The sequence below is a fragment of the Scyliorhinus torazame genome, chromosome 19 (genome assembly GCF_047496885.1).
Source record: "Scyliorhinus torazame isolate Kashiwa2021f chromosome 19, sScyTor2.1, whole genome shotgun sequence".
Classification (NCBI taxonomy): Eukaryota; Metazoa; Chordata; class Chondrichthyes; order Carcharhiniformes; family Scyliorhinidae; genus Scyliorhinus; species Scyliorhinus torazame.
In genome coordinates this window covers 83894414-83908006 of record NC_092725.1, presented here as the reverse complement: position 1 = coordinate 83908006, position 13593 = coordinate 83894414, and the positions used below count along the sequence as shown (strand labels likewise).

At 53.9% G+C, this 13593-nt stretch overlaps 1 protein-coding gene across 5 annotated transcripts in view; it reads left to right on the top strand.

Annotated features, from left to right (window-relative positions):
* Positions 1-13593, top strand: part of ttc38 (tetratricopeptide repeat domain 38) — a 146443-nt gene that overhangs the window by 41103 nt on the left and 91747 nt on the right. For 3 of the 5 annotated variants that reach the window (XM_072484627.1, XM_072484626.1, XM_072484629.1), the window contains one exon: positions 6831-6912. In XM_072484627.1, the coding sequence (XP_072340728.1) occupies positions 6831-6912 (82 nt within the window). Of the gene's footprint in view, positions 1-5677; positions 5758-5780; positions 5954-6830; positions 6913-13593 lie in introns of those variants that run through there. The other 2 variants (XM_072484630.1, XM_072484628.1) reach the window with 2 other exon arrangements.

Genomic DNA, 13593 nt, shown 5'->3' with positions numbered 1-13593 from the left:
GGACTTTAACAGGACCCATGGACAGACAGGTTGAACCCCAGAATGGGGAAGACCTCGAACATGGCAAAGGAACTTGGTCGCTTCATGGAGTAGATGGGGGCGGTGGACCCATGGAGGTTCACCCACCCAGGGGAGAAGGAGTTCTTCTTCTCCCCAGTCCAATTGACTTCTTTGTGGTTGGAAAATCGGTGCTCTTAGGGCTGGTCAAGGCGGAGTACTCAGAATCGTAATCTCCGACCACACTCCACATTATATGGATGTGAGGCTGGAGACAGGCAGTACCCAACGTCTCACATGGAGGTTGGACACTGCCCTACTGACCCATAAGGCCTTCAGCGAGAGAGTATCACAGGCTATAGCAGACTACACAACAAACAACCAAAACGGGGAGATCTCACCCTCCACGTTCTGGGAGGTGCTAAAGGCCATGATTAGAGGGGAAATTATCACCTTTAAAGCGCGAAGGGAAAGAGAGGAGAGAGCGGTTAGGCATGCAGCTGGTCGATTCCATACTGGAGGTAGACTGTCTATACTCCGAGGCCCCGACATAGAGCTCTTGGTGGAGAGGAAAAAGCTGCAAATGAACTTTGACCAGCTCTCCACGAGGAAAGTAGTGCACCAACTCTGCCAGGCACGGTGGACCATATACGGACTCTGAGACAAAGCCAGCCGCTTGTTGGCGCACGCGCTGAGAAAGCAGGCAGCCACCAGAGAGATTGCGCAAATTAGGGATAACAGAGGCTTGCTCGAAACGGACCCAGACAAGGTTAACAAGACCTTCGAGGACTTTTACCGGGGACTGCACACCTCAGAGCCCCCATCAGGGGACTCAGGGATGAAACAGTTCCTCGATGGCCAGTCGTGGGGAAGGCCAAAAAACGGGGCCTGGGAGCACCGCTAGAACTGGGAGAGCTCATGGAGAGTATAAACTCCATGCAGGCGGGGAAGGCGCCGGGACCAGACAGGTTCCCGGCAGACTTCTTCAAAACATTTGCGACACCATTGGCCCCGCATCTTTGGGAGATGTTCACAGACTTGTCGGCAAACAACGACGAATCAGACTACAGGAGGGAGATAAATCACTTGGTTGCATGGTGTACCGAAAATAACCTCTCTCTAAATGTCGGAAAGACCAAGGAACTGATCATTGACTTCAGGAAGCGTAGCACGACACACACATCAATGGCTCCAATGTGGAGATGGTCGATAGCTTTAAGTTCCTGGGGGTCACTATCACTAACAGTCTGTCCTGGTCCACTTACGTTGATGCAACAGTCAAGAAAGCTCAACAATGTCTCTATTCGCTACGGAAGCTAAGGAAATTTGGCATTTCTGCATCGACTCTCTCAAGCTTCTACAGATGTGTGATAGAGAGCATCTTATCCGGCTGCATCACAGCTTGGTATGTCAACTGCTCGGTCCAAGATCGCAAGAAACTGCAGTGTGGTGAACTCAGCCCAACACATCACACAAGCTTGCCACCCCCGCATTGATTCTGTATACACCTCCCGCTGCCTCAGGAGGGCAGACAGCATTATCAGACACCCCTCCCACCCAGGCATTGCCTCCTTTCAGACCCTTCCATCCGGCAGAAGGTACAGAAGTCTGAAGACGTGCACATCCAGACATGGGAACAGCTTCTTCCCCACAGCTACAAGACTCCTCAACGACTCCCCCTCGGACTGATCTGTTCCCTGTAAGAACATTATTCATGATGCCCTATGCTGCTCTTATTCATGTATTTGCTTTGTTTGGCCTCTTGTTCCGCACTGTAACCAATCACTGTTTGTCGATGTACCATTAGTCAATATTCTCTGTTGATTATTCTTTTATCTACTATGTATGTACTGTGTACATTCCCTCGGCCGCAGAAAAATACTTTTCACTGTACTTTGGTACATGTGACAATAAATCAAATCAAATAGCACACTGCAACCTACACTAGCGTAAGCCTCAATCTCGCTAATACCTAAGAAAGACCCGACTGAATGCGGTTCATACAGACCCATTATGTTATTCTCTAAGTCTGAATAAAGATTGTAGACTTCCAGTTAACACAAATACTTTATTCAGTGGGTTTGTTCTGTTTCCAGAGCTTAACTAGGTGTAATACAGTCAAAAGGTATGACCAGTGAAGCTAAGGTAAACTGCCTATGCTGAGCTGTCTCTGTCTGCTGCTGCTCACTAGCCCTGTGCTTCTGAAAGAGGCGGATCCTACCTTGGGCTGGACCCTTTATACCGTCTCTGATGCTCCCTCTAGTGATGCTGTGGCTGTTACATCTGTGCTGCAGTCCCTGGTGCAGATGTATGTGCAGATGTATAGATCACTACATCCCCCCCCTTTTATTTGACATGTTTTCTAGACTGGCCTCAAGAAAACTGTACATAACAAGTGGTGAGAATATGCAAATCTGCACACTGCGAAAATGATAAAAGTAATACAGAAACAATTAACTGTGTTAGTGAGTCCACAAAAGATCAGCCATGATCTCATTGAATGGCGGAGAAGGCTCGAGGGGCCAGATGGCCTACTCCTGCTCCTAGTTCTTATGTTCTTATGAGTCCATCATGAGAAATGTCCATATTCGTCTTGTGCGTGTGTTGAAGTGTCGTTGCAAATCTAGCCGGTCGGGTGCCTTATGGCTTCTGCTGGAGCGTATTAACGGTGGTAGTAGGGATGATGGTTCGATATCATCAAGAGTACTGTTCCCAGTACTTCCAGCTGCACAGGGGCACCAGGCAGGGATGCCCGCTGTTGCCACTGCTGTTCACCCTAGCGATCGAACCATTAGTGATCGCTCTCAGAACAGCAAAGAACTAGAGGGGGATCCAAAGAGGAGGCAGTGAGCATAAGTCTCGCTCTACGCAGATGACCTGCTCCTCTACACCTCGGACCCACAAAGCAGCTTGGAATGAATCATCATGCTCCTGAAATAGTTTGGTGCATTCTCGGGCTACAAACTCAACATTAGCAAAAGAGAGATTTTCCTGGTGAAAATACAAGGGGTAGGGGCAGCACTGGTGGGACTGCCGTTTAAACAAGCTTGACACTAATTCAGCTACCTGGGGATCCAAATCACTCATGACTGGATGGGGATCCACAAATGGAACTTAACTAGTCTGACAGAAAGTCAAAAAGGACCTGCATAGGTGGAATGCACTCCCACTCTCCCTGGCAGGGAGAGTGATGCACTATCAATTACGAGGAGACGAGAGTAGAGAGTAATCGAGGCTTTATTATGCAGAGATGTGAAGCCTCCCGCAGTTGCTGCCGAAATGGCTGCAGCTCGGAGAGCCCACACATTTATACTCCGCCTCCTGGGCGGAGCCAGCAGGCAGGGACCTGTACCCCCGTACCTGTAGTACAGGGACCTTACCGTAATACTCTCGTATGCAGTATATACAATACAACAGTGGTGACTACCACAGAGAGTACAAACGATCAAAATGAACGAACTGCCCAGATACGTCTTCCTGCTAAGATCCATCCCGATCTATATCCCCAAGGCCTTTTTCAACTCACTGGACAAATTAATCATGGCGTTTGTATGGGGGGGGGGAAAGAATGCTCGGATCACAAAGAAAGAAGGTCCTACAGAAAACAAAATCCAGGGGAGTGCTAGCCCTCCCAAACCTACAATTCTACCACTGGGCAGTGACAACGGAAAGAGTGATGGGATGGCAAAGGAGCCAGAGGCCGAGTGGGTGCGCGCGGAGGAGGCCTTCTGCAAGGGGACCTCTCTCAGGGCCCTCGCTATGGCGGCACTCCAATCCCCGCCCAAGAAACACTACAGCAGCCCAGTGGCGATAGCCACCCTCCAGACGTGGAACCAACTATGGCAGCAATTCGGACTGACCGAAATGTCCGACACAGCCCCCATCTGTAATAACCACAGGTTCACACGAGCACTCACTGACACCACCTTCAAAAGGTGGAGACAGGACGGAGGGACATTGACAGTCAGGGACCTACACACTGACAGTAAGATCACAACACTGGAAGAACTGACGCAAAGATTCCAACTAGCTAAAGGCAACAAACTCAGATACCTACAGCTTAAAAACTTCCTATGGAAAGAGACGAGGACATACCCGCGACCACCACGACAGGCACTATTAGAAGAGCTACTGGACGCTGACATCCTAGGCAGAGGGCACTGTCGTGACAAGTATGAACGACTGCTGGAGAGGGCCGACACCAAACTGGACACGGCAAGGAGGAAATGGGAGGAAGACTTGGGGTTCAAAATAGGGTGGGGATTCTGGAGCGAAGCACTGCACAGGGTCAACTCTACCTCCACATGTGCGAGGCTCAACTAACGCAGCTAAAAGTTGTACATAGAGCCCACTTGACCAGAACCCAAATGAGCAGGTTTTTCCCGGAGGTGGAGAATAGATGTGAATGGTGCCAAGGAGGCCCAGCCAACCACGCCCACATGTTCTGGTCTCGCCCCAGACTTGCTGGACTTCTTCGAGGCAATGTCCAAAGTGGTGGGGATGAGGGTGGAGCCATGCCCGAAAATGACGGTCTTCGGGGTATCAGACCAGCCAGATCTCTTCATGGGGAGGAGGGCGGATGCCCTTGCCTTTGCCTCCCTGATCGCCCGCCACAGAATCCTGCTTGGTTGGTCAGCAGCACCACTAAAGCTGCAGACTGGCTGTCGGACCTATCAGAAAAAATGGGGAGCAGCAGTGAAAAAAGGGGGAAGGGAGGGAGGGGGGTCAGGGAAAGGGGAGCTGGAAGGTCGGGGGGGGGTGGCGATAGAGAGGATTGCGTGCTGAGCCAGACGGCGACAGATTGTAAATAGAGAAACCGAAGAAGGAACCTTTGTGACTGTACAATAAATGAAAACAAATAGCAATGTATAGAATTTTGAAAATGGCAGTAAAAAGATTTTTAAAAAAGGAAAGACTGCTGCTCCTTGTGTAACTTAAAGTAGGTCTTCATTTCCTTTGCTTGGATATCAGCATTCGAGTAGCTTCCATTTGGTTCTCTCCAAGGAAAGGGATCTCAATATCATTAATATCTTTTATTTCATTAATGTTGTCACCTTTTGAAGTCTTTTTATTTTTACTTATTCTATACAAACTTCTTGCTGCGACACAGCCTGAAAATGCAAAAATGGTACTTGGAATTGTTGGTGGGACAACTTTCACACTTGTGCTTTTTCCCCACCATACCAATTACAGTAAGCTGGGCTGACTGATGGATCGTCTCCTTGCATCCCCTGCTTTTGTATTTAACAAGCTCCACTGAGTCAGTTGTTTTTGGGATATGGTTCTCCCTGTCACCCCGGATCACCAATAGATTATTCTTGCTGACTCAGTTGAATTGTTTTTTGTTAAGGTTAAATCATCTCTCGACTGCAAATTTAAAAAAATGTATTAATGCTGGGCCAGAATTTATTACCCATTCCTGAGAGCTGCTAAAATTCGGAAAAATTGAATCGGAAAATAGGGGCTGGTTTAGCACAGGGCTAAATTGCTGGCTTTTAAAAGCAGACCAAGGCAGGCCAGCAGCACGGTTCGATTCCCGTACCAGCCTCCCCGAACAGGCGCAGGAATGTGGCGACTAGGGGCTTTTCACAGTAACTTAATTGAAGCCTACTCGTGACAATAAGTGATTTTCATTTCATTTCATTTCATTTCAAATTGCATGTCGTCTTTATTTTTCCAGGATTCCGTGACTCTTCTGCTGGAGTTACTGCAGATATAGCGAGAATCCCTGTGGAAATTCCTCCTCATCTCCAATTCAGTGTAAACAACAGTTTGAATTTCCGATCAAAAGCAATTCTTGTGGAAGCTATCCTTTGCTCAGAATGTTTGTTGATGGTTTGTTTCATAACACAGGCAATTAATGCAAAGTAGGGCCAAGGTGGCCACAGGTTGTGCTGAGGATTTACAGCAATCAAGAATCAGAAAACAAAATGGCTTGGGCTGGCAGTGGTTCCAGGTATAATGTCGGAAGAGATCAGAGCAGGATTTACAAAATGAAAACAAACATTTTTGAATTTGGGAAGTTGAAGCAGTGTACTTGAGCTTCACCCCACGAAGCTGGTCTAAAACCTAAGCCACTTGATGGTGACTGAATCTCCTCAGGCTCAGGAGTACGTTGATTAAAGCAAAACAATCAGAGAAACAGAATTAAAAACAGTCTTAGATATTAGTCATTGCCAATTTAAAAATGAACTTTTTTCCTGTGGAAGAATTATTGTAAGACTTTTAAACTGGGCTCTGTTCTCTAGATACCGTGTAATTAGAGTGCTACCAGGGTTACAGAACCAACAGGGAGCTTCCTTTGTGGCCTGGAGGTTACGTTCACTATTATATTTCAGTCTGATTCATGTTAATGCTTGCTCCGGTTCCAAAGAAATAGTCTGGGCAAATCCCAATAGAGGAATTTGTTAGGTAAAATCACTGTGCAACACGACACCCTGTATGCTTCATCCGATGCCAGTGCTTATGCAGTTACATTGTATATGTTGTGTTGCCCGATTATGTATGTTCTTTTATTCCCTTTTCTTCCCATGTACTGAATGATCTGTTGAGCTGCTCGCAGAAAAATACTTTTCACTGTACCTCGGTACACGTGACAATAAACAAATCCAATCCAATCCAATCACAAGTGTATGAGCTCTTGAAGGAATGCTTGTTTACATGGGGCCATGCAGTCCCAACTAATAGAAACTCCAACTAAGCATTGATCATTAAAGAATCCCAGCAATTCCACTATTGCTAGTTTATTTTAATCCTGAACAACACTACTGTATGTCTGAAATACCGCTGTCCCTGTTGGTATGTTGTATGACCATTCACTACTTATGTCACAGTTGGTGTCTTGGACCAATGACCCAAGTCTCGGAGGACTTGAGATTTGCCAGACTAAGTTGCAAGCTGCAGATCCTGACTTTGGTAAGTAAAGAATTTATTTACTTTTCCCAGGTACCAGCACACAGGTGCAACAGGAAATCAGGAAGGCTAGTGGAATGTTGGCCCTTATTTCAAGAGGGTTGGAGGTAAGAGTGGAGAAGTCTTGCTGCAACTGTACAAGGAACTGGTGAGACCACATCTGGGGCGAAATTCTCCATTATCGGCGGAAAGTCCGCGATCGGCGCAAAAAACGGCGCAAATCCGACTTGTGTCACGTCGGAAAAATGGGTCGATAGTCTCCGGCCCGAAATGGAGCAGCGACGTAACGGGATCCACGCTTGCGCAGTGGTTCACGCCGTGCAGCGTCATACGCGCTGCACGGCGTGACGGCTCCTTAGGCCGCGCTGCTCCCCCCCACCCGACCGGAACACCCGACCGCAACACCTGACTGGATGGCTGGCCGTCGCTCAGCCCCGAGGTTCGAGTCACGCGATGTGGAGGTGCTCCTGGACGCGGTGGAGCAGAGGAGGGACGCCCTGTATCCCGGGCACGGCCGCAGAGTTGCCCCACGCCACAGCCGGCGTCTGTGGAGGGAAGTGGCAGAGGCCGTCACCGCTGTGGCCCTGACACCATGGACAGGCACCCAGTGCCACAAGAAGGTGAACGACCTCGTCAGAACAGGCAGGATGAGCCTCCCCCATATCCCCCCCCTCCCCATATCCCCCTCCCCATATCCCCCCTCCCCATATCCCCCCTCCCCAATATCCCCCCTCCCCCATATCCCCCCTCCCCATATCCCCCATATCCCCCCTCCCCCATATCCCCCTCCCCCATATCCCCCCTCCCCCATATACCCCCCTCCCCCATATCCCCCCTCCCCATATCCCCCATATCCCCATATCACCCCTCCCCCATATTCCCCCTCCCCATATCCCCCCTCCCCCATATCCCCCTCCCCCATGTCCCCCATATCCCCCCTCCCCCATATCCCCCATATCCCCCCTCCCCCATATACCCCCCTCCCCATATCCCCCCTCCCCCATATCCCCCCTCCCCCATATCCCCCCTCCCCATATCCCCCATATCCCCCCTCCCCCATATCCCCCCTCCCCCATATCCCCCCTCCCCCATATCCCCCCTCCCCATATCCCCCATATCCCCCCCTCCCCATATCCCCCCTCCCCCATATCCCCCCTCCCCCATATCCCCAAGTGAATCCAGCCCTAACCTTAACCTCTGCAATGCACGCGCAACCGATGGCGTGCATTCATATACCTGCCTAACACTGTTGCCTTTTACCCCTGCCCCCCCCCCCCACAGGAGAAGCGCGCACACAACAATAGGGAGCATGTGAGGACTGGAGGAGGGCCCGCTGATGAGAGGCCACTGACCATACACGAGGAAAGGGCCCTGGAACTGGCTGGCGGACCTGAGGACCGGGAGGTTGCTGATGCAGAGGTCGGGGGCGTACTAGCGAGTGAGCCACCGACAGCCCGTCACCATATCCCCCCTCCCCTATATCCCCCTCCCCCCGTATCACCTGATCACTGCCTGATGTCTAACCATGCATGCTTCATTGTGTATCGCAGGACAAAACGTCCAGGCACCCATCCCCGCAGATGCAGACCGCCCGCAGGATGCCTCTCGGAGACCACAGGAGACGGAGAGACCCGCACCCTCCAGCATGCGACGCCCGCAGGATGCCCCTCGGAGACCACAGGAGACAGAGAGACCCGCACCCTCCAGCATGCGACGCCCGCAGGATGCCCCTCGGAGACCACGGGAGACGGAGAGACCCGCACCCTCCAGCATGCGACGCCCGCAGGATGCCCCTCGGAGACCACAGGAGACGGAGAGACCCGCACCCTCCAGCATGCGACGCCCGCAGGATGCCCCTCGGAGACCACAGGAGACGGAGAGACCCGGACCCTCCAGCATGCGACGCCCGCAGGATGACCCTCGCACACCACGGGAGACGGAGAGACCTGGAGCAACAGGGAGACGACACCCCCGTCACGTGCGGGAGCGACCACCCAGCGACGAGGGGGGCAGCCACAGGCCCCCGTCACATCCGAGCCAGGACACCACTACCCAGGACACCACTACCCAGGACACCACTACCCAGGACACCACTACCCAGGACACCCCTACCCGGGAGAGCACTACCCAGGACACCCCTACCCGGGACAGCACTACCCGGGACACCACTACCCAGGACACCCCTACCCGGGACAGCACTACCCAGGACACCCCTACCCAGGACACCCCTACCCGGGACAGCACTACCCAGGAAGACGAAATACCAGACAGTGACTCAGAGTGGATGGGTGGAGACGAACCCCCACCCCAAAGTGCCATGGACTCAGAGTGGGACGAAGAGCACGACACAACGCCACTGCTGTCACCAACACCCTCCACCATCGCAGAAACACTCACCACGGTTGGGCACTTTAGTGATGAGGCGTCTGGTACACTCACTGGTGCGCACAACACAGCCGTCCCGGTACAGCAGGTGGAGGTAGGAGCGGCAGAGGGACTAGGCGGTCGGAGGGCAGCCCAGCCCAAGCGAACATCTGCCGCCCAGATGGATCCCGGGTTCCTGCAGTTACCACACCCACACATAGATCCGATGCAACCACCGACCCGGAGACGAGCGAAGAGGGTGACGGGCGGCTTGCGGCGGCTGCGGTCGCAGGTGGAGGAGTCCACCCGCGTCCAGGAGCTGGGAGTGGTGCCGGTCATGCGTGCCACCCAGGCTGACACCGCACGGGTGGTGTCTGCGGTGGAGGCAATGGGTGCGACGGTGTCAGACATGGGGAACGGTGTGCGAGGCCTGGGGCCTTCCGTGCAGGCGGCGTCTGTGGCCCAGGAAATGGCTGCCCTCTCACAGGAGGCCATGAGCCAGTGCCAGCGCCAGATGGCAGAGGCGCTCAACGCCATAGCCCAGTCTCTGCAGGCCATGGCCCAGTCTCAGCAGGCCATGGCCCAGTCTCTGCAGGCCATCGCTGAGGGCATCGGCGCCAGTGGCCATGTGCGAGCCGGCGTCGCACTGTCACAGACAGGGTTTGCCAACCCCCTGGGCTCCATGGCTGCAAACCTGCAGACCCCTGTCGATACCAGCACGGGCCTCCAGGACTGGCAGCGCCAGATGTCGGGGGGGCGTCGGATGGCCAGTCCGTTCGCATCCCCCACCCATGTAGAGGCCTGGTGGCCATCAGGCACCCCGAGGGAGGAGGAGGTGGTGTGGTCCGTCCCGGCTCCCTCTGTAGGGGAGGTCCCGGTACACCGCGACACCTCGGACTCCCCCCCTTCCGTCCCAGGTGCATCGGGTGGGCAATGGGCAGGACAGGCTGGCAGCTCGCCATCCCAGTCGCCCAGGCCGCAGCCTGGCCCATCTAGGCCAGGACGCCCCAGGAAACGGCCGCCAAAGGGATCCAGTGTCAGAGGGCAGGAATCACAGGAGTCCACCTCCAGTTCTGCTGTACCGTCTGGGGAACCACGTAGACGTAGTCAAAGGGCCCGTAAGGCCAAACAATTAGACACTGAGTAAGTTGGCATGGGTGCAGGGCACAGATAAGTTTTAGGGGCTAGGGCACGTGCATGAACTACTTTGGTTATTAAAGTCAATGTTACACCTACCGAAGCTGCCTTTGTGCTCTGTCCAAAGTGTGCGGGGGTGTCATGTACGTTGAGCGCAAGTGTGTGTGTGAGGGGTGGTCTTACCTCAGCCCCAGGTGAGTCTGCCCCTTCCCCCTGGGCCGCCATCAACATCCCCCGGGCAGAGGACGGGACCGTGCGCTGCAGTGTCACAGCCGCACGCAGGGGTGGTCCGGGTGGATGGTGGTACTGTGGCCATGGGTCAGACATAGTCCAACGATGTAGAGCCAGGAGCTCATCGCAGGGCGGGTTGTCATCATCCTCCATGGCCTGCGATAGACACGCGTCCACCCGCAACTGTGTGAGCCCGGCCCGTTGTGCCGCAGGTGGATCGGCAATGGCGGGGGGGGGGGTGTGCATGCGGGTGGGGGGGTGAGGGTGCTGGGTGGGGGGATGGGTGGGGGGTGTGGGTGGTCGGCTGTTGCCATGGTGTGCGGTCTGTGGCCATACTACCTGATTCCCACGCGCATCTAGTCAGTGAAGCGGGCGTCTATCAGTCTGTCCCGTGTCCGCTGGGCCAGCCGGTAACGGTGGACAGCCACCCGCCTGTGTCTACCCTGTCTGCCCTGACCATTGCCCCCATCCCCCTCATCTGGGGAGGACTGGGCCTCTTCCTGCTGCTCCTCCACTCCGCCCTCCTCTGCCTGCGGCACATCGCCCCTCTGCTGGGCTATGTTGTGCAGGACGCAGCACACCACAATGATGCGGCCGACCCTATCTGACCGATACTGGAGGGCGCCCCCAGAGAGGTCCAGGCACCTGAAACGCATCTTCAGCACACCAAAGCACCTCTCGATCACTCCCCTTGTCGCTACATGGGCATCATTGTAGCGGTTCTCCGCCTCATTGCGTGGCCTCCGTATAGGCGTCATCAGCCACGATCGCAATGGGTAGCCCCTGTCGCCCAGCAACCAGCCCCTCAGCCGGGGATGGCGTCCCTCGTACATGCCGGGGATGGATGACCGCGACAACACGAATGAGTCGTGTACACTGCCTGGGTGACGGGCGCAGACGTGCAGGATCATCATGCGGTGGTCGCAGACCACCTGTACATTCATCGAATAGGTCCCCTTCCTATTAGTGAACACGGCCCTGTTATCTGCAGGTGGCCGCACGGCGACGTGCATCTCATCGATCGCGCCCTGGACCATGGGGAACCCGGCAACGACAGAGAAGCCCACGGCCCGGGCATCTTGGCTGGGCCGGTCCACGGGGAAGGGGATGTAGCGGTGCGCCATGGCATAAAGGGCATCTGTCACTGCCCGGATGCACCGGTGCACCGATGTCTGCGATATGCCGGACAGGTCCCCACTCGGTGCCTGGAATGACCCCGTTGCATAAAAGTTCAGGGCCACCGCAACCTTGACGGACACGGGGAGAGGGTGTCCCCCGCCAGTGCCACGCGGTGACAGGTGTGCCAGCAGGTGGCAGATGTGTGCCACGGTTTCCCGGTTCATCCGGAGTCTCCTCCTGCATTCCCGGTCCGTGAGGTCCTGGTATGACTGCCGGGGCCGGTACATACAAAGAACAAAGAACAAAGAAATGTACAGCACAGGAACAGGCCCTTCGGCCCTCCAAGCCCGTGCCGACCATACTGCCCGACTAAACTACAATCTTCTACACTTCCTGGGTCCGTATCCTTCTATTCCCATCCTATTCATATATTTGTCAAGATGCCCCTTAAATGTCCCTATCGTCCCTGCCTCCACTACCTCCTCCGGTAGTGAGTTCCAGGCACCCACTACCCTCTGCGTAAAAAACTTGCCTCGTACATCTACTCTAAACTTTGCCCCTCTCACCTTAAACCTATGCCCCCTAGTAATTGACCCCTCTACCCTGGGGAAAAGCCTCTGACTATTCACTCTGTCTATGCCCCTCATAATTTTGTATACCTCTATCAGGTCGCCCCTCAACCTCCTTCGTTCCAGTGAGAACAAACCGAGTTTATTCAATCGCTCCTCATAGCTTATGCCCTCCATACCAGGCAACATTCTGGTAAATCTCTTCTGCACCCTCTCTAAAGCCTCCACATCCTTCTGGTAGTGTGGCGACCAGAATTGAACACTATACTCCAAGTGTGGCCTAACTAAGGTTCTATACAGCTGCAACATGACTTGCCAATTCTTATACTCAATGCCCCGGCCAATGAAGGCAAGCATGCCGTATGCCTTCTTGACTACCTTCTCCACCTGTGTAGCCCCTTTCAATGACCTGTGGACCTGTACTCCTAGATCTCTTTGACTTTCAATACTCTTGAGGGTTCTACCATTCACTGTATATTCCCTACCTGCATTAGCCCTTCCAAAATGCATTACCTCACATTTGTCCAGGTTAAACTCCATCTGCCATCTCTCCGCCCAAGTCTCCAGACAATCTAAATCCTGCTGTATCCTCAGACAGTCCTCATCGCTATCCGCAATTCCACCAACCTTTGTGTCGTCTGCAAACTTACTAATCAGACCAGTTACATTTTCCTCCAAATCATTTATATATACTACAAAGAGCAAAGGTCCCAGCACTGATCCCTGTGGAACACCACTGGTCACAGCCCTCCAATTAGAAAAGCATCCCTCCATTGCTACCCTCTGCCTTCTATGGCCTAGCCAGTTCTGTATCCACCTTGCCAGTTCACCCCTGATCCCGTGTGACTTCACCTTTTGTACTAGTCTACCATGAGGGACCTTGTCAAAGGCCTTACTGAAGTCCATATAGACATGACCGATATACGGGGCGCCCTCGGGTGCCTCCGTTGCCGTGGGGCCGCGACGTCCTCCTCCCCCTCCTCGTCCTGTCGGTCAGGTGTCCCTCCAGCCTGGGCGGCTGCCGCCTGCCCCTCTGCGGCAGCTCCTCCTCCTCCTCATCCAGGGCAACATAGACATGAGCGGCTGCCACCACGGCGGCCAACATCGCTGGATGATCTGAAAACATGACGGCCTGGTGGGGGGGAGGGGAACGACGACATGTCATCATTGCCCATATCCCCTCCTCCCCCCAGCCAGGTGGCATGGACCGCATGGGTCCAACTGTTGGAGGCTGGCACCTGGCCAGGTGGACCAACTCACTTGC